Source organism: Photinus pyralis, unplaced genomic scaffold (assembly GCF_008802855.1).
Source record: "Photinus pyralis isolate 1611_PpyrPB1 unplaced genomic scaffold, Ppyr1.3 Ppyr1.4_LG8, whole genome shotgun sequence".
NCBI classification, from domain to species: domain Eukaryota; kingdom Metazoa; phylum Arthropoda; class Insecta; order Coleoptera; family Lampyridae; genus Photinus; species Photinus pyralis.
This window is the reverse complement of record NW_022170819.1, coordinates 1783560-1808181: the sequence shown is the minus strand read 5'-3', so window position 1 is coordinate 1808181 and position 24622 is coordinate 1783560. Positions and strand designations below refer to the sequence as shown.

General features: G+C 35.6%; 1 protein-coding gene across 1 annotated transcript; it reads left to right on the top strand.

Moving 5' to 3' along the window:
• Positions 1-347: 347 nt before the first annotated feature.
• On the top strand, positions 348-22145 carry LOC116179614. The gene is made up of 31 exons (XM_031499416.1): positions 348-452; positions 511-649; positions 694-902; positions 953-1164; positions 7816-7951; positions 7998-8157; positions 8209-8312; positions 8364-8565; positions 8614-8804; positions 9978-10070; positions 10550-10760; positions 10807-11009; positions 11056-11224; positions 11269-11484; positions 13699-13955; positions 14001-14236; positions 14287-14411; positions 14456-14617; positions 14670-14851; positions 14901-15090; positions 15141-15454; positions 15501-15614; positions 19796-19990; positions 20035-20260; positions 20310-20521; positions 20569-20746; positions 20798-21107; positions 21155-21377; positions 21422-21589; positions 21640-21841; positions 21888-22145. The coding sequence occupies exons 1-31, from the start codon at positions 420-422 to the stop codon at positions 22094-22096; spliced, it is 5781 nt and encodes a 1926-aa protein (XP_031355276.1). The 5' UTR covers positions 348-419; the 3' UTR covers positions 22097-22145.
• Positions 22146-24622: the final 2477 nt, after the last annotated feature.

Here is a 24622-nt window from a genome sequence, read left to right as displayed (position 1 = left end):
GCTTTGTGCTTTTCTTTTTCCGATGCACGTTATATGCGATTCACTTTATTTGTAACAAAAGAATTTTGTATTGTTCATTTGGCAGAACACCTTTAATAAAAGTCAAGAAAGTACATAAAAGCACTTAATTATAAATAATGCCACGAGCAGATAAATAAATGTTTCTTGTAATTCGTAATTCAGGTTGAATTATTGTAGGTACTTCTTATGCACAAACAAATGTTTCCGCCACAATGCCGCATAAAAGATCGATCACATTGTATACTATTGAGAAATCTGAGCGCAGTTGTATGGCCCTGAACAATTTTGATTTTATTAATGATTATAGTAAAGCAAGTTGACTTTATTCTGATAAGAGAAACATGCTGAACTTTCTTTAGTGTCAAAAACGAATGCTTAATAACAGGTTGTGATAAATTATGCTTTGGTGGAAGGTGATTTATGGGTTATTTGTAAGATCTTAAGGATTTTTTTTTGTAAACGACATATTCGGCTTCTGTCTAATTACAGGGTTTTACAACAGTAACCCAAATTTGTCTGTGTAAAGCTCATAATGGAAAAGACCAGGCGCCTAATTACATCACTCGTCTCAAAAAACGCACTGGAAGAGATATAAAACGGTTTATCGATGAGAAGACGACGGAAAAGGGTGGGTTGTTTTATTGTGTGCTTTAATAGATCGAGTTTTTTTAGGTTTAGAAATTAATATTAAATTCAACCCCGTACAATATTCTGCGTTATCCAGTGACCATATTAACGTGGCATTCATTTCAATGTTTGGGAAGAATGATGTTATTGCCGGAAATAGGACGTATAATATCGTTTTCAAAAACAGTACCTTCGTTTTGGAACCAAGTACCCCACATTTCTTGACAATGCAGCCCGAAATGGATTTTGTGAGGGTACGTTAGTATATGTAATAAATATGCAACTCTCAAAATAATTATTGCAGTCAATTGAATATAACCACTTTCGGTTACTTTACGCTGCTCACAATAGTTACTCTTGTATTTATATGAAAAGTAATAGCACCAACTTACCATGGATTATAGTGCAGACAATAGCAAGCGAGGGTAAAGTTGCAGATGCCCAATTTTTCCAAAATGGCAAACATCTTTATTTGGTTATCGTTAACGATGAAAACCATTTACCGACGTATTCTAAGTAAGTTTGACGAATCTTCTAAATTTTCTTTTTATTTGAGCCGCTCAACCAAATGCATTTTTGTACCTAATAATGTAAACTACAAAACAATCATTCTCAGTTTAAAAATTGGCACCTTGTAATGTAATGTATAATGACATATAACTGCATAGGTATGTAATAGTGCATCCGCTCCCAGTTTTAAAATTAGGAAATTTTCAACTAAATCCGCTCTTACATGCCATTGTCTGCTGTAAGGGTTGCGTTGAATGATGGTAAGAGTCGATAAGCTAGCTCATAGCTCCACATCAAAATATATCCCGTCCCATCACCAATTTAAAAATTAGAAAATTTTTAATAAAACTTCTCACATGACAATCGTGTGTTTTTTGATCAGTTGTTCAATTTTGAGGGGGTCCAGAAGCTACCGCATAAGTGATAGATAAAAATGTATCATCTACTTGTTCCCATTAAAAGTCACCCATTATGATCCAATATTTTTGATCCGTTGCCAAATTTGGTTTAGTTAGAGGGTTTTCAAGCCACTATAAATATGAATCGGGTTTAAAATCACGATAATTATCTATTGCAAGGGTAGTAACTTTTGTGGACCATCAAATATTTTTGGTTAGTCGATTATTTAGAGTGTTCACAAGTATACAGGGTGAGTAAACTTTCGCAGGCGGTCTAAAGCACTCAAATGGTCGAGGTTAAAAAAGTATTAAATAAGCCTTATAAGCCAAAAATATTTATAGGTATACATGGTGTTTCATAAATATCGACATAATTTTTGTTTAATGGAACACCCTATTTATTTATGCATTTTGTGTCTTGCCATCTTTTCGTAATGTTGAACACTTTTCGGATGTTACATTGTAGAGTCGTCCAAAAAATGTTTTTGTAGCTTTTTTTTGCATTTAAAAAAGAAGGTATGTAGCGAAGTTACCTAGTGTTCTTCACAGTGGTCACAAAGTCATTAAGGGCCTAATCAGAGATTCACAAATTTAGCGAACTTCAGTCCGTAATACCCAAACACCCTATATTTCTTTAATGCAGACATGTTCCAAATGAACAAGTATGTTGGCAAATTAAACTGCTCGTTGAAAATAAATTTTGAGAGATGGCCTACTACTCCAAATTAGGGACGAACTGGGCTTCAGGTTTCTGGAAATTTAAAGTTAAACGTTTGTTTATTCACTCTGAAGAAAAAAAATCACGAGGAATCCGGCCCATTGCAGTTGGGAATTTGACACCTTGTGTAAAAAATGGTTATCTGGAGAATGACTCGTGCTCTTCAATTTGGTGCAGGGGTCAAGGGTGGAGAAGAGGCAGGGGCTCAGACGGCTTCCAGATACTTTTCATCTTTTCAGATTATAAACATGTCTTCCAGGCTGTATAAAGTAGGATCCTCAATCTCCATTCCACGGATGAATTTCTCTTTGAGAGTTGCTTCTACTTGGAAGCATGGGAAAAATCTGGTTGAGTACGATGGGGTACTAAAAGTTTCCCTTGAAACCTTACTCAACTGTAAACTGAGTGAAGGTTCTTGGGTTCAAGACCTTAAATAAATCTACTTTTTATAGTTTCATTTTAGTCAGAACCCTAGTTAACTAAGCAAACAGTTTGTTTACGTTAAAGAACAGGAAGTTACTAAATGTACTACCATTGAATAATAAATCTGAATAGAAGGTCAGTGAGATAGGAGAAAAGGTGGCCAGTATTCTTTATCTAGAATGTGCTGGTATCGTACGGCAAGTAACAAAACGTGATTAAAGGAAACTCTTCAACATTTTTTAATTCATACAATATAGCCGAGATACTCACTTCAAAATGAGTAGAGAGGTGAGAGAAAATGTTTTGACTACGGTGACATCATGCCATTGATAAACTTCCGCACGTCGGTAACTGGATACCTTTGATACCACGATCGTCTAAATATAGTTTTCAGATGAATATCCGACTTAATTTTTTAACAAGTTATAAGTTCTTAATTCAATAATAATAACAGTGTTGTTGCAGAACGTAAAAAGTCAATTATTGGATACAAGATAATTAGACAACAAAATATGCTATGATAATATGATAAAGGGTCCGTTTCACTTAGCCAAAAATGAACTAACTTTTTTTACGTATTGTGCCTCAATAATCATTTGTGCTCAATAGTGCATTTATTCGCACCGTTTGTGCCTTTTTGGTTTTGGAGATAATAGGACAAATCAAATGGGGGCAACTTAAATCGTTATTTTTTTGTTATTTGTGACATTTTCAACTAACTACATACGAAATTAGATCATTCACTATATAGTAGTAGGCGAGAGACACTTTGCCCCAAGGCCCATTCTCCAAACGAGTATCTATAACTTTTGTTTGAAAAGTTATTTTAAAATTTTGTTCCTTAACTCATCCAGTATGTACACAACCAATTTCGTGGAATTCTCTCCATTATCGTTGTCCGGCCAAGAATTGCAGTGGAACCTTTTTTTCGAATTTTCAAAAACTAATTCCAGATTCGTGATTTTTATGTTCAAAAACCGCCAGGCACCAAATTTCGTCGAAGCAGGGGTGCGCCCTTCCGTGATAGGAATTTTGAAAATTTTTTTCAAAATCGGAAAGGGCATACCCGAAAACCTAATTAAAAACGTGTCACTCATCTTTGTAACTGTTGTGTAGTGATTGTTTCAGGTACGGTGAAAATTTTTTTGCGGTTTTAGGTCACTAAGTAGGTCTATTTTAAGAATCCGCCCAAAAATGTCTGCAAAAAATACAAAAATTAAATTTTTTAAAAATATGGGCATGTAGCACATCGATTTTAGGGTTTTGAAGTTTTCTGAATTTAAATTTTTAGTTAAAAATGTTTTTGGGGGCATTTTGGAGGAGTGGGGGGTGTTTTTAAGGGGTGGGTTTTTATATTTTTCAATATTAACGTGTCATACATCGATTTATATGTTTTTATGGATAAGGATCCCGAATTCCATATCAAAATGGAGGTACAGCAAGTTATTCAATGTTAAAAAAGTAGAACGACGCCGACAGACGGCCCGAAAATAACATAAAACGCGCGGTACGCCTCGCCCGCGCTGCACGACATCATTTTAATAAAAAGATAATAATTTTGACGCTATCTTGTATATCTTTCTAGGATTTATTCAAAAATCATACTTTGACATCAAAATTGTAATCTCCACCCCAAGAAACCTATAAAAAGACGTATTGCACTTGTTATAATTATTATCTTTTTATTAAAATGATGTCGTGCAGCGAGGCGTACCGTGCGTTTTATGTTATTTTCGGGCCGTCTGTCGGCGTCGTTCTACTTTTTTAACATTGAATTTGCTGTACCTCCATTTTGATATGGAATTCGGGATCCTTATCCATAAAAACATATAAGTCGATGTACGACAAGTTAATATTGAAAAAATATAAAAACCAACCCCTTAAAAACACCACCCCAATCCGCCAAAACGCCCCCAAAAATATTTTTAACTAAAAATTTAAATTCAGAAGGCTTAAAAACCCTAAAATCGATGTGTTATATGCCCATAGTTTTTAAAACTTTAATTTTTCTATCTTGAATTTCACAAAATGCTCAAGGGTGTCAAGGTGGCATTCTCAAAGTAGACATCCTTACGAACAAAAAACCGTCAAAAAACCTTCACCGTACCTCACTTCCAGGTTAAGCCAAAAATCCCAGTTTGGCATCCAGACTATTAGGGAAGCGATTGAAGAATGAAAGGACACGTCACGGAGAACGGCAGCGACCGCGCGGTACGGCAATTATAGTGCTGTCGCTTGTTTACTTACATGTTTTCTATAATTATGTTTGTGTGCCAATTAATATAGTTTGCGTTGAGCAGTTTGTTGCTGCCCTTTCTTCCAGTAAGACAACACAAAAGTAACTCTGGTGATTGCTGAGAAAAAAATTAAAGAACTCCAAATTTCACCACTTCTTTGGGAGTGGCTCCCAAACGAAACACGTTTGACCCTCGGTTTATTTGAAAAAAAGTGCTTATCTTGAACCCCTCGGCCCTCTACCACCCAATTTTCACCCTGTATAACCAACTTTAAATGACATCCTTACCTGTCCATGTCTGTATATATTAGAAGTTTTAGTTTTTGTTAAGATGAATTCAGATATTTTCAATCGTCTGAACGTTAATCATCAATACAACACAAGGTATGGTCATAAGCTGCAGTATGAAAGACATAATCTGAAAAAGTATAAACAAGTATAAATTGTGCACAACTCTTGTACAGATAAAGCGCATTTTTTTATCCGAAATAGCTTTTGTTTTGACATCACTAATTGATATATTTCTTGCAGACGTCTCAATCGACCTTTGTGAGTAACACGAACTTATAAATTAAGATGGACTGTTAATGCTGAATTGACAAATGACACCTACACGGGGGCCGCCATGATGTGCACTCACATGGCGCGAAATTCAAATCAACTAATAAACAAGCATTAACCCAACATTAACCTCACATTTTCTAAATAAATTACTGTGACACATGTCATTTTCCAAGGCTGCAATAGTCTCAAAACTTGAGCACTAGGAAAATTCCCCTAGAAAATAACTAGAATGTGCACATTATGGCGGCGCCCATGCTAGGGCCATTTCTACCTCTATGCAACTGTTTGATCAGCGGTCCATCTTAATTTATAAGCTCGTGTGAGTACGCTCTTCCGACAATCCGATCTTGAGGTATAAGGGAATATACCTGATCACGATAAGAGGTTGAGGAGGAGGGCTATGGTTGGTAGAAATTAATTCCTTTCGTTGAGACTCTTTTCATTAGAGTATCATGATGAAGGATAAAACCAGTTCCACCCCCCCCCACCCTCTGATCTCGAAAATGAGTCGCCCGGAAAAGCTATAGTTTGTACAAATCAGTTCCTTTGATGAGACCTAAGCGTTCACTTGGTCCCAGGCTTAGCCCCCATTTGATTTTTCCTCTTATCTCCGAAACCAAAAAGGCACAAACGATGAGTATGAAAGCACGATTAAACACAATCGAAGTACTACGCAATACCGTCGATGAACTATCAAAAAGTTTAATTTTTGGGAGGGCTAAGCGTTCATTTAGCCCCCATTTGATTTTTTCGATTATCTCCAAAACCAAAAAAGCACAAACGGTGCGCATAAATGCACAATTGAGGCACAATACATAAAAAAAATTGGTTCATTTTTGGGCTAATGGGGGGCTAAGTGAACGGACCCTATGATAAATGTATGTTCTCTTGATTTATTTTTTGACGGTAAAAAACATTCCATTGAATGCGATTGACGACTGCGTCTTTTCTCTCTAAATTCATTATAGCTTTGAAATTTCTTATTCGATCCGTAAACTCGAGAACTTAAGCCGTTCTCTGCATACGACTAGGAAAGCGCTTCAATAGAAATTATATGGGTCGAATAGCGTGTCTAGGTGTGGGACTTAGTATAACATTTTGAGTAAATTGGATTCTATACCGTGTTGTTACGTTGTTAGGTGCCGATGTAAAGATAAAGGACACATCTATGCCTCTATTGTAACAGATTTTTGATTTAATACTCGAATTTTGCATAAATAATTGTAGAAGTACTTGATATTTATGGTATTTTCAGGTGCCGTAATTATTAATATTTAAAAAATATCAAAAATATGTTACAAGAGAGACGTAGAAAAAGGTTTAGAAGCAAACGTGCCGGCATGGCGTTTTCGAGTCTTCGTTTCGTAAAAGTGCAATACAATTTCTTTCATAAAGCCGATTTAAAAAACCTTTCATTTCACATCATAATAGATTATATTGCACTTCTCTCATTTGAATTTTAAAGTTGTTGTTTAAAGTAGTACTTAATTCCAAATTTTGTCTCAAAAACATGTTATTTGTGCATTTATATACGGAAACAGCAATTAAACAATATCTGTAAATGCTCGCACAACTGAGACTGACAGTATATTGCATATTCTGAAATATCCCAAAACATTGTCTATAGGTACAATAATAGTAAAGTTTAATTTCGATCTTAAAGTCTACATTCCTAAGAGGTGTGCAAATAATAACATGTATTACGTAAGCACAAGTTTGTAAATACAGAGATAATATTGCAATACGATCTTCACCTGCTGTTATAACTCCCACGCAGTCTACGAGATAAGTACGCGAAAGTAGCGTCATCTAAAGAAATCTAATCACTTTGATTCAGTTGAGTAGGTGGTATAAAACCTCGATTAAAATTTAGTTACTTTTGATAGTTATAAATTCAATGCTTTTAATAAGCGGAGTTTGTCCCAGAGGGCAACCTACGGAGAAACTCCGTTAAAGTGGACCCTTCAAAAAGCATTGCGTTGTCTTTCTATTCAGATTTATTATTCAATGGTACTACAGAAAAAATGTAAGTATTGTAAAACAGCGTATAATTGCAAATTTAGAAACTATTACGATAAATCCGAACAGTAGTGGCAGTTTAAACCCGTCATTTAATGTTTTTTTTGTGACAGTCATGTACGAGGGATCATTTACGATTTTGTCTCTGTTTTTTCGCGCATGTTTCGAATCAGTTTGTACGCTTGTCTGACGCAAACTAAGTATATTTTGCGATTGGTCGAAGATTAAGCATATGCCACCGTAGTCCCTTAGATCAAAAACTCGAGTCTACTAAGGTTGTACTGAACCATTCGTTTTAGAGTTTACAAATGGAGCGGAACACATTTCGATGAAATCGACAAATTTATAAGCAGAGCACCAAGCAAGATACTATCTTTTCCGAACCAAGCCGATGAACTAATTATAGTTGTAGAGAATAATTCCTTTGAACAAAAGGTATGTGCTCACAACGTGTTTAGTGATATTTAGTCCATTCTTTCAGCACAATGTTATGGTTTATAAATTCCAAGATAATCACATAATTAAACATCAATTAATTTCGGCGGTCCATTACAGTTACGTAGTTCTATACACTTTTCAAAAGCAGAAATATCTGGCAATATTGCAACAAAGTGGGAACTCTGTATTATACGTGTGGATTGGTAAATTAAACAAAGCAGTTTTCTAAGTTGGTGAAACAAAGTTCTTTTTAGGGGACGAATTTATCGAAACTTCACTGTTCAGTAATTTTGAACATATTCGTAAAGTATTTTCGATTTGCCTTTCGGACATCCCTTTAATTTTCATAGTGCAAAAGGTCCATTACGCTTATTTTTTTCGTAGGTAGGTACTAATTTTTTTTCTTTAGGATAAGCTAACTGTATTGTCCCATACGTCAAACAATCTGAGACTATTGGCAGATGTAAATTTGAGCAAAAGGCTTAGGCAAGTTTTGGACATTACCGTCGTTGTTACAGAGTCTAATTTCGCTTTGTTGGTATTTGCGCGAACGCAAGACAGTGGAATGGATTACATAATGATACCATTCACTCTACCTATCACAGAAAAGGGTATGGCACTTTAAGTAATTCCAAAACATTAGGTTCTTTTTATTTCAGAACAAAAGGCCGAACTGAATGAAATCATTTTGTGCATGTTAAATCTGGAAAAGGCGGTCCAAGTCTACAAGCCTATAAATAAAACGATTTTGCACACTGAGGAACTGCGACCACCAGATGATGTTATACTTTCTTCTGCGTCTCATTCTAAATTAGACAATGTGACCACCCCTATAATTTATCACAACAGTGTAAGTAAATATATCGATATAACGGGGTCTTAAAGTAAACATTTTTATTTTAATATCTTCTATTTATGCTTATTTGTTTTGCATGGTGTCACTCAAAAATGAACAGTTTTCAGTGACTCTAATTTATAAAGGATAATTTACGGCTTAGAAACTATTACGTTAAATACGAACAATAGTGGAAGTTTTAAATACACAACAAAATTGGGCGAACTTAATAAAGTTGCATTGAGAAATAGAGGATATCGTTTCGAATACGGATAACAGCGTAAAATACCGGAAGCGCGAAATTAAACTCATCATTGAAGGAATTTTTAATGTTGTATTATTTTCGGCGGTCGATTGTGCGCAAGTAATATGTTTTTATATGACATTGATATTTACCGTCGGATTTTGAATAATCGTATGGGTACTTCAAAATCAAAGGAATCATTCATTATACGAGACCCAGCCGTTTGTATCGAAACTCCAACAAACCAGCTCCAAATAATACTCGATATTGTTATTATGCACTGGAATAAAACGCCAATGTTCCGCTGTGTTAATATTAAAATGTTGCCCAATTAACTAAGCTTTATGGTGTGAGTAATTGCACCAATTAATTGTTTTTGAATGTCCTGCCAAATGACGTCGTGCACCAAATATTATTGCGCAAATGTTTCACACAACCTCGATAAACAGCTTTTAAGTGAACAAAGACAAAATTTCTGTTTATCACAATGAGTTTTTTAATTCAGTCGTCTTTTGTTGAACATACAGATGTTATTATCGCCTTTAATTTCCAGACATACTTTTGTTTCTGTTCGCTATAAAGCGATATATGTCTAAATCTTTCTGTGCTGACCAAAATATAAATTCGAAAAATTACTTTTAAAAAACCAGCTACAAATGTGAAAACGGCGTACCATAGAATACCGAATGATACCTTGCAACCATTGTACTCAGATATAAAGATTTTATGGAACACGACCTGATCTCCAAGGTCATGATTTCCATAATGGCGACCATGGTGATATTGCGAGTTCTGTTTCAATGGCTTTCTATTAGTCCAGGTGTAAGATTAATTGGAACGATGAAATCATTACTCACCACTCGTGACAAAAAACTTAATTATAACAGAGAAAGACCAAAGAAACAGAATTTCTGGTAGTTTATCATTGTTATTATGTTCCTTAGGTTATGGATTTAAGGATAAAAATTGAGGAACTCACGAGAAGGCTGAACTCATTTCGTGAAAAATTAAATGCAGTTTCCCTCGGCCAAGACAGGGTACGTATAATTTTTTTTTGAACCCTTTTGTGTAGTATTCCCTAATTCGATTATTAATAATGGGTAATGTGGGTAGGAGCTTATTGGGTTTACTGTCCTTATGTAGTCATGCACTTAGCCATCGACCTGATAAGTTATAAATTTAAGGTTCTTTTTTGCAAAATTGTGGATTATTTTGTATTTTTCAAAAATGTTACCACTTCGGTGTTTTGGAAGGGAGTAAAATCTTCTCATAAGTAAATAAAATGAATTTAATATTATTATTAATTATACGTATTAGCTTGTCGCTTTATAAGCTATATTTAATATTCTTTTCGATTATGATGACGCGTGTTCGAATCCCTCGAATGCGCGCTTTTTTTCTAGAGTAGATCGCGAGTCGCGACAAAAAAGGGTCGAAGGATTATGAGAGAGAATGAAGTTACTTCTGGCCGGCCGTGCCACTCTCGAATTTTTTACTTATATCGTTACTCTTGTAGAATATCTACGGCAAGCTCACCATAAAAGGTCAACTTCGCGCTCGAAATGTTACCATTACCCATATGAAATCAAAATCTATAAATAGCGTGGAATGGGAACCACGCAATTGGCTGTCCTATTCGAGGAACCAAACGATCAACAGCATAGCTACCGTAGAAGATTTGCAAGTCGAAACGTTGACACTATGGAGCTCCGCAGACATATTGAAGGGTGATATAGACTTCATAAATTAAAAGGTAGAGTGGTGTATTTTCAGGCGCATTTTTGCGTGGTGGGAATCAGATCATTTCAAGTAAAGCAACATTCAACTCTGTAAGGGCGAACAATATTTATACAGGGAAGATCAACGAGATTGAGTTTGAGAACGTCTACCTGCGTAACAACCCGAGCGTGATTCGAGGCGTCAAAAGCTTTGATAACGTAAATGCTGAGGATACCAAAATATCATACTTAAATAAAGTAAGTATTTTAACGAGAGGCCTCCTTTATTTGCTACTTTTTACAGGGAAATGCTACCGAAAAATTTGTACAGCTTACAAATTCAGAATCTAAAAATTATTTATTTACAAAAAGTATGTTTGTAAAGAATTTTAATTTTGAAGAAATAAATGGGATGCACTGGAACACTTTCAAAGATTCAGTGTTTCGTGTTGGTTCCACAAGTCGAATTACAGGTAACATGTTTATCCTATCCTCGTTATACAAAAAAATATTTTAGGCGATTTGACGTTTCCAACAATAAAATGTAATAGCTTATTTGTGAAAAAACTGGGAGCGGTCGACTCCACTAATTTGTTTACAACATCCACTCCACAAAATATTACTTCAATTATACGGTGGAATACGGTACTTGCTGAAAATGTTAACTTGGATCAAATTAATCATATTAAATTTTCTAATATGGCCACAGCAAATAAAAGGAATATTATTAAGGGTAGGTGAATGAATTTGAACTTTTGCGATTTATTTTTATTATACTTTTGGGTGCATTTTAAGAATATAACATTTTTTTCAAACGCTTTGGCATTTGAAATATCAACATCAAAGTTTTTGGCACCATTTCTGAAACGTAGAACAGTAGTAGGTAGTAGGAAAATACATAAGCTCTTTCTTGAGCTTTGCAAGTGTTTGTGATCTCTATTATTTCCGTTCGTACTCTACACGTTTTTTTTAAACAAATATTTTAATCACCCAAAATTTACTGGGTTCATAAAAACACGTGACAAACGTTTTGAAATAATTACAGGTACCTTAAATCTAAAATTACACTCTAACTTTGTTGAGGTGGCAGATCGCGAAATAGAGAAGTCAAAAATAACTTTATTGAAAGTAATACTGAAAAGGTGATTATTGTTATCAGTTTATGCGATTTCCTCACATCTTTGAATCTTTGATAAACCAACGCGATATCCCTTAACCCCCACTTGAACTTTTCATAACTGTGGTAAATTAAACACGTATCAATGTGAACAAACTGCTATCATTTATTGTTTTATCCAAACCCATTAACGTTTGAAATAAAACCTAACAAATAAACTCTTAAGATAATGTAATTGTACACAAAGAAAACATCTGCAAATTTTTATCACGTAAACGTCTTATCAATTATATAAATGTAATAATTTCGCATATCTAATATTGGTCAGCATTTAATTAAACAAAACGTATCATCAGTGGCGTAATCAGTTTTAGTGGTAGCGTGAGCTACATAAGTGTAGTAAAATAAGTCGATTTATTTACAATACGTACACGTGGCATACGACGAAGTCGAAATGCACGTGGCAAGCGCTGACGTACTGCGCTGTCCCTCGATTGTGCTCGGAGGCGGGTCCTCTGGCCGTGGAGCGAGCTGGCAAGGCGATGTGTTCTTGATGCGAGTGGCTTTTACTGAAGGGAGCCAACGTGTTGCATTCCTCCGACACCCCACGAGATACCGGAGGTGGGCTGCTCAGGGTTTCCTGGCCCTCTTCAGTCAGAGAACGGGAATGTAAGGATTGGCAAAATTAACGATGGGAACGCAAGGAACGCAGTTAGGGTGCTGAGAGGGACGAGGACTGCTCCAGCATTCGCCTCGTAGATTTCAACATAGTGCTAGCATTGTGCGAAACTACGTACGTCTGAGGAAAACCCTCTGACAAAACTCCGCCAGAGCAGTCGGCAGCGGAATTCGAACCCACAATCTCTCGAATATCAGTCGGCAACGCAATCACTGCGCCACCGGCTCCGTTTCGCCTTGTACTCACGCCGTCCAATCGGAAGAGAGCTAAAATCACTCTACGTCGAGGGAGTGCACGGCACGGTCACTACACCAGTAATTGTCATAGACATAAAAAAATTAGTATTAGCTCTATTTTAAAAATACGCTAAAAATCATGCTTTGTAGTTCAATGGTAGAGCATTGGGCTATAAATCCGGAGGTCGGGTATTCGAACCTGGGTTGAGGTGAATTTTTCATCAGTGGCAGAGATGGGAATTACCTTAGACCAGTTTCGAGCATTCTGCCGACTACTCCGAATTAGGTTTTCCTGCAGTTTTCCTAATTTGTAAGGTAATGGAACAACTTAAGACCTTCTGCAAAGGCACCTCTAATTATGCCCAGAACAAGAGAGGGATAATAAATAAATAAAAAATAAATAAAAAAGCAGACCTGCAAAGGGACCATTCACAGATTAGAGGATAAGGAGGCGAATGTACCCTCTATATTTAGGGGTAAAATCGCAACTTCTACAATTAGCTTTGTAACACGCAGATTCAGTAGAGGCGAACAAATGAACTAAGAATATGAATTTAAAAGTGTAGGAGTAATAAAGTGCGAAATTTAAAAACGAACTAACGAACAGGCAGACAGAGAAGTTGGCCGGAGGGCGGTTAGAGTCTGGGAACCTGTGGGATACGAAGTATTTCTTTAGATGGATGGAGTTTGGAATTATTTGTCTAATAATAAGCCTTTATGATTTTTTTTAATTTTGTATTTTTCAATATGGCTTTATTTTTGAGTTTTGAGAAGTTTCAGTCTAGACCCACTGTCGCCAATTTTGCCATACGCAAAACCTTTGCACATTACCTCTATTTCTAGTTTTATACCCCCCCCCCTCCTTCCCCCCACCCACCATGGATTTACTTAGATGTATCATTTTTGTTTCTACAGGTCCAGTTGCAATTGGCGAACTAAGAGTCGACAGGACGTTGACCATGCACCACAATAACTCGGACCTGAGTGCGGAGGAGCACGTAATAGGTACAAGAGAATCCGATCTACTTTTAAAGCATCGCCAGCCCGTGAAAATTAAAGGAAATTTACACGTACCCAATTTGTCAATTTTTCCAAAAACTGAAGTATTTGTCAATTTTCAACAATTCAAGGAAGACATATTAAATAGTTACTGGTCGAAAACCAAATTTCAGGTAACAGACGAATTTCCACAAACTTTTAGTGATTTTCGTGTGTAGGTCATTCCGACATTTGTTGAAGCGCAACAGGGGATTACAGTACCGGATTTGACAACTAACGAATTAAATAACATTCACGTCAGTAGCTACCTTACAAACGACTTGGAAGATAAGCTTCCGATTAATTGGGTGTTTGAAAATATTACCGTTCTTGGAAATATTAGAACAAATCCATCTACAAAGCACACCCCAAATCTTCAACAGCTTCAGCGAGATGCCGTCAAAATGAATGGGTGGTAAACATATCAACTTCGGATTCTGTTGATGTACCTAACGTTTTTTGAAGGTTCAACATCAGCGGCCAGAAAGTGATGCAAGGTCGACTACGTATAAAAAATTTGGTTACCGATGTGCTTGATGATGTCAAAGTCGACGACATTTGGAATTTGAAAACTAATCCAAGTTCTATAGGTAAAGACCCTTTTGGTAACATTGAGTAATAAATGGAATTTTAGAGGACAAAATTTTTGAAACTTTAATTGTAAAGGAAAATGTTTTTGCAAACACCATATCAGCAAACGCCATTAATCGTGTTCATTTGCAAAAGTTGAAGGACGAAGTTTTGTATATTGATAAAGAAGAGTATATTGAAAATATATACGCCAGCAACATTACGGGTAAGTGCATGGGAAGCCTTGCTTCTGTGGTGCTCATACGCACTAATTTCAGCGGGCGCTGTAATAATGTCCTTTATAAATGGTGTCGAGTTCACAGGATACCAGCAATATCTAAACGAAATGTATACTACAAGTGTACTAGAAGAAGTAAACATAAATGGCAACTTGAAGGTAGCTGGTATACAAAGTCTTTTAAAGATCAACGATTACGATGTTGCAAGCTGGAAGAAGACAGTAAATTTGCTATAAACGTATCACATTAAGCTAGTAAGTCAAATTTTAGATATTTGAAGTGGATAGGACACGTCCCACTTTTACGCAGAATGTGAAGATTGATGGAGATGTGTTTGCTGAAAATGTTGAAGCGATATTAATCAACGGAATCAATTTTTCAGACCTTGTTCAGGAAGTACTCTATAGAGAGTTTGATCAGAATATTACCGGTTATTGGACGTTTGCTCAGTTAAATACCCGTAAGTATTTAAGGCAGATGGCGTATTTACATTACATCATTTAATGACAGCAAACATTTTCGTCTCGCAAATAAATGAGTTTCCGGTGGACGCTTTGATAGACAGGGACAGTGAACTAAGCCAAAGCCTGTCGGTCTTGGGCGACCTGTACTTTAATCATGCCGTTTTTAAAAAATCGATAAATGCGAAGAAAATGGCGTGCGACGTTAGAGAAATTATCACAAGTATGAAAAATCCATCAACTTTAGACTGGGATACCGTTCACGTTACTAGAAATGTTACTATGTGGGATAAAGATTGCGACCTTAACGTCCTATTGAGTGAGGCGGTTAACTCAAAAACTAGTAACGTTGTTGCATCGCAGGTATGCTGATCTATACCCAAAACTATTGATGCCCATCTGTTTGTAGGTCACATTTGAACATCATCTCTCTGCTAACACCATGTATGTGAGAAAGTTGGTTAACGGAATATACTTGGACGAAATCTTAACTGACGCTGTTCTCAAGGATTTTACAGAGCAGGTCGGTACGGTTTTTTGAAATCATTGTGCAATTGTTTTTTTTTTGTAAACACTTCTGTTTTCAAAGTGTATGTTATGCTTAAACATCTTATCACAACTAACAAGCTTTAATAGCCTTTTAGGGTAGATTGAGACACTGTGTCTATGTGAAAGCAGTTGCAAACCATTTGATTTTTGAATCATTCAATGTTGCTGTGAAGGCTTGAATAGTCCAAAATGAAAAGAAAATATGCCATAATTTATGTACTCAAACAGTCAGTAGATTGTTAATGGATGGTTGACGAAATGGGATCAGAAACACACACTGGGCTTCAGTTTCATGAAATTTAGTATTGGAAATTCGGTTTACTCACTGAAATAATGTACCAATGTTCCGCAATGTGGAAATGTCAATGTTACCTTTATTTATTCAAGGTTTTAAGAATTTGGAAAAGCACTAATTAATCGTCTTCAAACTTTTTCGCCGTTTAAATTAGAATCTGTCGCCCCGTATAAACAAGATAGGCGCACAAATTTGGTTAATAAATTTGTTTTTTATCGATACTATAACCACTTCAAGCATAAACTCAACGTTTCAACAACGCTTTCGTGGTCAAATTGATCTAAACGCGATTACGCGCATCCACTAATGCAATAACAGGAAAATGTTCGTTCGCGTATTAAGAATACAACATTAACATATTCACGATCCCTTCGTTTTATTCGTAATTGAAATTACACAATACATTTTAAATGCACACACGACAATAATTTCGTAATTTCAACTTTCTTAATAAAAATATCACATACTTTTACGCAGTTGTTTTAAATCTCGCGTATCCCTCCCTTATACAAACTCGTCTTTAAAATGTTACGCTCTCTAAAATGCCGCACACGACTTACATAGTTTCGCTTTGAAACTTCGGCTAAGAATCCCTTTCTCCCACCCAATTTTATACTCGCCCATTCGAAAACCCGAAAAGGACCCAACGCAAACAAAACTTCGGCTACCTTTTTTAGGGATATGTAAATCGCTCCGGCTAGCTATCAGTCAATACTCTTCTTTTGGCCTATTAGGAATAAATAATAAGCCAATAATCTTTATTAAGGTAGGAAACGGTTCTGAATTTCTTTAAGGTTAACCTTATCTGCAATAGAATACATTAACGTATTACTGATGACATAACAAAAAGAAAAATCAAAAAACCTCAGGCAAGGTCTAATTTTTCCAAAAAAGCATATAAAACACTTTACCCTCGACTGATAAGGAGAACAACACGTGTTGGATGTGATTAATGATATTCCATGGCAAAAACCTCTTCGAAATAATGAAAAGTATGGGGAAAAAAGTAGTTACGGTTGCTAGGTCTCCTATATTTAATAGGAGTCTTCCATTTTCGAAGTAAATCTCTTATTTCCTAATGCAGTTTAAATATAGGAGAAACTCTGAAATTGACATGAAAAATGTACATGGACAGAAACTTTCGATTGAGGGTGGTGTGTGCCGCTCTAAGGATCGGATAACATAAATAAAACGCAATAAACGAGGAAGAGTGGATTTTAATTAAACATTTTAATAACAAAAACAATCAAATCTATATAGCTCTAGGGACTTCATTAATTACAAGAAAGGGGAAAGATCTATTAAAAACCTACAAAGGTATGTAGTCACTTACTTTCTTACTTCTGTTCCAATTTGCGTTTAACAATTTTACATTATAATAGTTTTCAACCTGTACGACAACATTGGAGAATTTTTATTCGGGAATTTCATCATAATTTTACACCGATATTTAAAATATTGTCACCATTTTGCACGGAAATGAATGGGTTTATTACGACTGTTAAGTAGCACCAAAGAGTATAAGCACCAAGAGCTCACGGTACGCAGACTATGGGTAGAGTCATTGAATAAAACCACGTTTTATTAAATGGTAGAGTTCAGATGCCTGCCATTTTGGCCAGGACTGATAACCTGTCTCATTGTAATGAAGAGTTACATGTTTCGAGATCCATTCCATAACAGTTTTCATATAACCTAAAAATTTAAATATTGAGGAGTCATGAAAAATAATCAACAAACAAATTCAACAAACATATTACGTACAATAACAATAATCGTAACTGAATTTTAAATATCGTACTTGCATGTTGAAGTCACCTTCCTGAAACGTTACATAGCACTGCAACTAGGTACACATAATCTCCTAGGTACCCTAAATTATCTAAACACCCTGTATATTAATCTCAAATGAAAGTCACTCACACCTATGGAAAATTCCACTTGAACTACATACGTATAAAACTATAATAGGCCCAACATTGGATTAACACCTTGTACTAATGTTCAACCTTCCCCTAACACATGATAAATCTAACCCTGAGCAGGATAAAAATTAATTAAGCTAATCTCGCAATTTTTGTATAAACGTAATTGTAGAGACCTTTTCGATTAAACTCCTCCATGAGAGCCTATGTATGTGTCCCTAACCAATTAAACAAGGTTGCCTACCCCTAAATAAGGCTCTTACCTCAACTGTTAATTTATTTCTTTAGGAACCTTGCGCAATGTTTTATAAGGCCTTGCAAATTCAAATTTATAAAGCAAACACCCTAACAAAGTGACAAGCAAGTATTACAAAACAATTACCCAACATCCTATGCTAATTACTCTAATTGCAAACACATACACTCTGCATGCCACAATTATTTTGCTGTCTCAGGTAAAAAACACCTTCTCCTTTTAGCGAGTAAGAAAGCACGATGTGCACTCGCTCGCGAACCTTTTTTCTTTGTGCAATTTGAATTGCTTAACTTCGTGCGAAAATATGTCCAGTGGCATAGCATGGGTTTTTCTCCTTTAATGAAATGCATAAAACCGGAAACGATAAAATTCAAAAACTGTCAAATGTGTTACATCACATGTGTATTTAATACAAATGAATCAAGATCATTTTAATTGACCTTGATTGACTCGGCGAATGAAAGCCAAGATGGCGGAAAAAGTGATCTTTTACTACTATGGTTAATACGTGCATAACTATAAGCAGAATGTGTAAACAGTACCTAGTGTTTAATTTTAAGGATCCTCAGATCCTTTATAGTTTTGTATTATCGTTCGTCCGTCCGTCCGCGTTCGTCCGTGTGTCTGTTTAAAACTGGCCGATTGTGTTTAAATTTGGTGTACGGGTACTTTGGACATTAAGGGCGAACGCTATTGATTTTCAGGAAGCTGGTTCAACAGGAACAAAAGTTATAGGACTTCGAGTAAATCGGGAAAAGGCAAAACTGCGGGCTCAATATAATAGAAGCAACATATTTCATTCCCTAGGTCATGTATCGGGTTCGGACTTTCTATTGCCTATGACTTTTAGATGTGTAAAAATTCAATATAACTCTTCTTTGTGGTATAGGTCAAAAGTTTCAGAGCAAAATGTACCCAAAATTATTCTTTACACATGAATTTGGAGATTCAAACGCATTATCTTGATTTAAAGATGTTAAATTATTTTTCTGAGATCACATGGATTTTGGATCAAAATATGTCAAAATCGTTTTATGCACCAAGATCGTTGGGAAAGAACTAAGATCATAACCTCAAAGCTCAAGACATAAATTTGATACATTTATGGCGAGCACATGGATTTTGATCAAAACATGTCAAAATCGTTATTTATGCACCAAGATCGTTGGGAAAAAGACCAAGAGCATTATCTCAATGACCAAACCATGAATTTGATCTATTTTTGGCGACCACGTGGATTTTGATCAAAATATGTCATCGTTTTATGCGTCAAGATCTTTGGGAAAAAGGCCAAGAGATCTCAATGACCATAATATGAATTTGATTTATTTTTGGCGACCACGTAGATTTTGATCAAAACATGTCAAAATCGTTATTTATGCATCAAGATTGTTGGGAAAAAGACCAAGAGCATTATTTCAATGATGAATTTGATCTATTTTTCCTGATTTTTGGTGACCATATGAATTTTGATCAAAACATGTCAAAGTCAATATTCTTGCACTTAGATCGTTGGCAACAAGATTAAGAGTGTTCTTTTAATGTCCAAGACATGAATTGGATGCATTTTTGTCAGCTATAAAATGTATTTTGTAAGATTAAAATAAATTGTCGTTAAAAGTGATTGTAATACTGAGGATCCTTCAATATTTCATTGTATCGGTTTATTTCTATTGCAGATCATAACGGGTTCTAAAAAATTCCTTACACTGGCGGCATCAGAAGTCACAACTATAAACGCTAATATCCCCATTGTTAATGACGTTAATATAGTGGAATTAAACGCAAATATTATACACAAAGATAATGTGCACGATGTCGTAGTAAAAGGTCCTAAACTCTTTTTTGGAGGTTTACAAGCGTTTCGGCTAATGGTAAGTAATTTTGATAAAAGCAAAATAAAAAGGGGAACTCCTAGACGAGCACCGTGTCAGATATTAATCCACGCGATTTGGTAAATTTAAATAATCTCTCCGTCATCCCCAAGGCTTTCTTCTCGTCGTTGACAGTAGGAAACAATTTCGATTTTGAATATGTGAACAACGTGAATATGACCTATTTCATGTCAGAGAGACTACTGCGAAAGAGCTACGAGCCTCAGTTTGCTGAAGGAACATATTATTTTGACGATATTCTTATATTGGGTGAGTAACATTGTGAAACGATCTCCTTGCAAAATTTATCTGCCGACAGGTGAAAGCAGTATAACGTCAATCAATGGACTGTTGCTCAACGATATTGTATTTGACTCAGGAGCCCAAGTGATCCAGACCAAGAAAACGTTTACAAATACAGTGCGGATTAATGGAGATGCATTCTTCCACTATTTTAATGGCGAAAATCTGTCAGAATTGTACAGAAATTCCCTACTGATTGGAGAAGACAATGTGATTAATGGGTATATTGTAAGTGCACGCTCGCCTCAGATAATGCATTCATTAAATCGTTTTAGAGGTTTAGCAATATTTCTGTATTCGGTAATGCACAAACAGAGCGTATTAATGGCGTTTCTGTAAGTGACATTAAACAATATTTGGCAAGTAGCACACCTACTGTAGACGACGATATAATTCGGAGTACTGTTCTAACGTTGGATCATTTAATTGATATCGGTTTAAATCATTCTGAAGGTTTTTAGATTGGAATCCATAGGAATAGAATGTATGTTTGTTAACTTTTAGACATGGAGGCTCAATACTTATATGTGGAAGTGATCAACGAGTTTCCCATTTCATTTACGAATGTCGCGCAAACGTTTGCCTTCCAAAGTAAGGGTAGTGTATTGCTGCTGGTTACACAACACGAAACTGGAGATTTGTGTGGTTTCAAAAACGTATGTCATTGTCCCAGCCAAAAAGTGTTGCAGATTGCAAATGAAAATTCATTTAATATAATCGGTGAAGGTACAAGGGAACGAGTGTTCAGTTACGAGGGGGATAGTGAGAGTTATCATTTATCCACAAACACTATAAGCAGCAGTGAAACTTGCCTGTTGGTAGCTAACCACTGTTGATTGAAAGTTTAACATTTCTTTTTAGAGCAAAGGGAATTAATGAATCAACGTCCCTTATGTGGATGACTTTTTCGCAGAATGGAGCGTCTGATCACTCGTATTATCCCAAGAATCTAACTGGATATGTTAGTGGCGTTCAGTATTTCAGGCACGATAATGATATGTACGTTGTAATCACTCGATATTATGACCCAACTCTCAAGACCCACAACGTGCCATGTCTTGTAATGAAAGTGGAGAAAGAGAAAGTAAGTTATCGCTGCATATAGGTGATTATTTAACCAGTATTTAGGGGGATGTGGAGGTGGTTCAATCCATCGAAGCGCGTAATGCGCGGGTGTTACATTTGTTTCATACTAATCAAGGCGTTGTCATTATTATTGGGTCTTTTGCCCCCACTGAAAAAGTGGGCGATGGTTTTGGCACAGCAGTGTACAGATTTAGCAAGAAACCGAAGAGGGTAATTGCTACCTTGATAAAGCTCATTCGTCTACATGGATGGTTTTTCAGTTTGATCTGCTTCGCAAAGTTCCTAGTGTGAAATGCATATCGGCTGTGGGAGTAGTGACTGGTCCGGACAGTTTATTTGTCGTGGCCAATGAAGATGCTCCTTTGCAAGTGTACAAATATCATCCAAAGTTTGATAATTACTACTTCTATCAAAGTATATTCACAGAATCGCCGGTTCTTGGACTCAGTACATTTTATGCGGGTAATAAAGGTGATAATGTTCAATTTTATTTTAAATGAATTTTTAGGGGATCCTTGTTTGTGTGCCGTAACAAAAGGTGGCCAATTTTACATTTACACCTTTCAGTATCTGCAAGGATGGGAGGTCTTGTGTAAGGGAGAAATTGATGGGTTGCAGGCGTTGGTTCCTTTTAAGCTTAGTAACACTAACTATTTATTTGCGATAGCTAAAGATACCAGTTTGTTGTTAAATGTTGTCAAACACGGTTTCAATTAACTTGCACCGTCTATTTGTGTAGCTATTAAAGAACACGGTTTATGTTTTAGTTAGAGTTTCATTTCCGTTCTAGTCGAGTCCCTGTTTCTGCACTCTCCTACTCCTAAGAAAATACCATTTCTGCTAGGTAAAACTTTCAATGCAAATGGAAAAATCTATGGTTTCCTCAGTTCTTACTAGTAAACTTGTTGGATGAAGATTTGACACTATTACCTACCCTCGATTATAATTCGTAAATGTTAGGTACTTACAGACAAACTGTGACCGCTTGACAAAGATTACAATTAACCATAATTAATTTCAATAGCGGGATAAATAGACGAATAACAGAAATAGGAAACGCAACGCAACAAACTCGTGAAAAGAATACAATGAGATATGTGGGTCCATCTGAGTGACAGAGTAATCCTTCAGTGACATAGGCCTGCATGGTTAATAAATAGCCTACGATCACCAAATGCAAATATATGTAAATGTGTCCGTCGACCCCCATGTCCATTGACAGTGGACAGTCATACCGACGCCCGTTATCTACCCCCTTCTCGAATGTGTGTACGTATCTAATAAAAGGCGTCATTATTTTACTTTCTACTGAATTCATGCAGGCGGGGTAGTTATATTATAATCACATAATACAATAATGTTATACACGTATTAGATCTGTGTCTTACATTCTAAAAACTAAGTCTGGAACAGAACAGATCCTCACTAAAAGGGAACACAATTTTCAAATAAGTGCAAAGCCAATGCAGATCTCTAGTTTTTGAATCTGGAACGGCTATAAACCTGTATCATTTGCATACGGCTTCCTATTGTGGTTGATAGGTGGCGATGGAATACTACTGCTAGACCTGGATGCAGCAAAATAAGGGGTATATAGACAGCCTCCTTCGCTCCGGAGTGCCTCAGAAAACTTTTGTAGTTAATTTGCCCCAATAAATTTTCCTTATAAAGTTTTGCTCTTCAATTAGTAACTGTTCCTTACAATATCCAAATTCCACTTTCTCTTACATTTTGCATATTTAAACAATTTTTCACGTATACGAGTATTGAAAAATGTAACCTCTACCGTGGCCACGTTTCTTTTCTAACTTACCACTAGTTAAATCTCAATGACAATGATAAATATGTCAATTTTACACAAAAGTAATCACCCTATCGGTAGCAAAACTCACTTATAGGAAACGCCCTTATGTAAACCGACAATCCAAATTCAAAAGGAAGAAAACCGGAAAGCCAGTTCGATTATCATTATTTTAATACGGTACAATTTTTCCCTATTCTATCAATTTAGAAAAATCAAATTCTTTAAAAATTATCCTATTACTTTCAATAAAATTTAATGCAAATTATTAAACTTAGCCGATATCTATTTGTACACAAATCAAAAGGATTACGTTACCTTAATTACAGCGTTTTCTAGAATCGATGGATACAAAGGAAAATGGAACTATAGAACGAAAATTGCTGAACGTTACTATATATATTCGTATGAAAATGATCGGGAAATGAACTTTCTATTTATATCGTCTGCTACCAAACGGTTTTCCGCTTTCGCAAACAAGTTCAATGTTACACGTCGAAACCGAGTTAATTTGTCTCTTTCAACTTTCGCTTTCGAATTATAATTTTGAATTGATTTATGTGCCGATAGTTCTGAATATGAATTTACACGTACACCATTTCTACGAAGACATTTTTTCAAAATTCTTCTTCAACATTAAATATCCCATCTAGTACCCTTTATGCCACATACAAGGTGATTTGGGAGGAAATATTTAACAGACATGCCCAAGAAGCAAAAATAAACAAAATAAGCTCAATGTTCAAGCCCGATTTTCATTTATTTCAGAGATATTTAGAGATAGAGATAGTAAATGATAAAATTAAAGAAAAAAAATTTTCGAAAACTCCATACCGCCCATTTCGATACATTTATTTGGTCGTTTATAAATGGACCTGGTAGCCAGTTTCAGTGAACGTTGATTTGCTCTAATTAACGCCGCAGCATTAAGAATTATCTCTGATACAAATGAAAATCAGATTTGAACATATGAGGTTATTTTTTTTTAATTTTTGTTTTGTGAAATTTTAAACTTTATGAATTTAACAAAAAGTTACAATATTAAAATATTACAAATAAAATTGTTTAAAAAACATTAAAAAAATTTTTTTTTTAATTTAGCGTATAATTAATATATAAAAAATTTCATTAAATGCTGTTTGTTGCGGTAAAGTGCCTAAAATACAAGCCGCATTTCTCTGCTGAACAGCTAAACTAAATCTTTGTTTTAAAAATTCAAAACAAAAAAAAGCTTATTTTGACTTCCTGGACATGCCTTTAAAATTTTTCTATTTCCATTTAATCGAGTGTTTTGTCGGTAGAGGTTATCCGAAGGTACTTTTCTGTATTTTCCCTCTCTTGATTTTTTGAAGGTCTCGCGTGCGCGTTGCTTGTTCATTTAGAGATTGTGTATTCATCGTGGCTACTTGTGAATTTTAATCCGCCATTAGTGTGTCTATTTT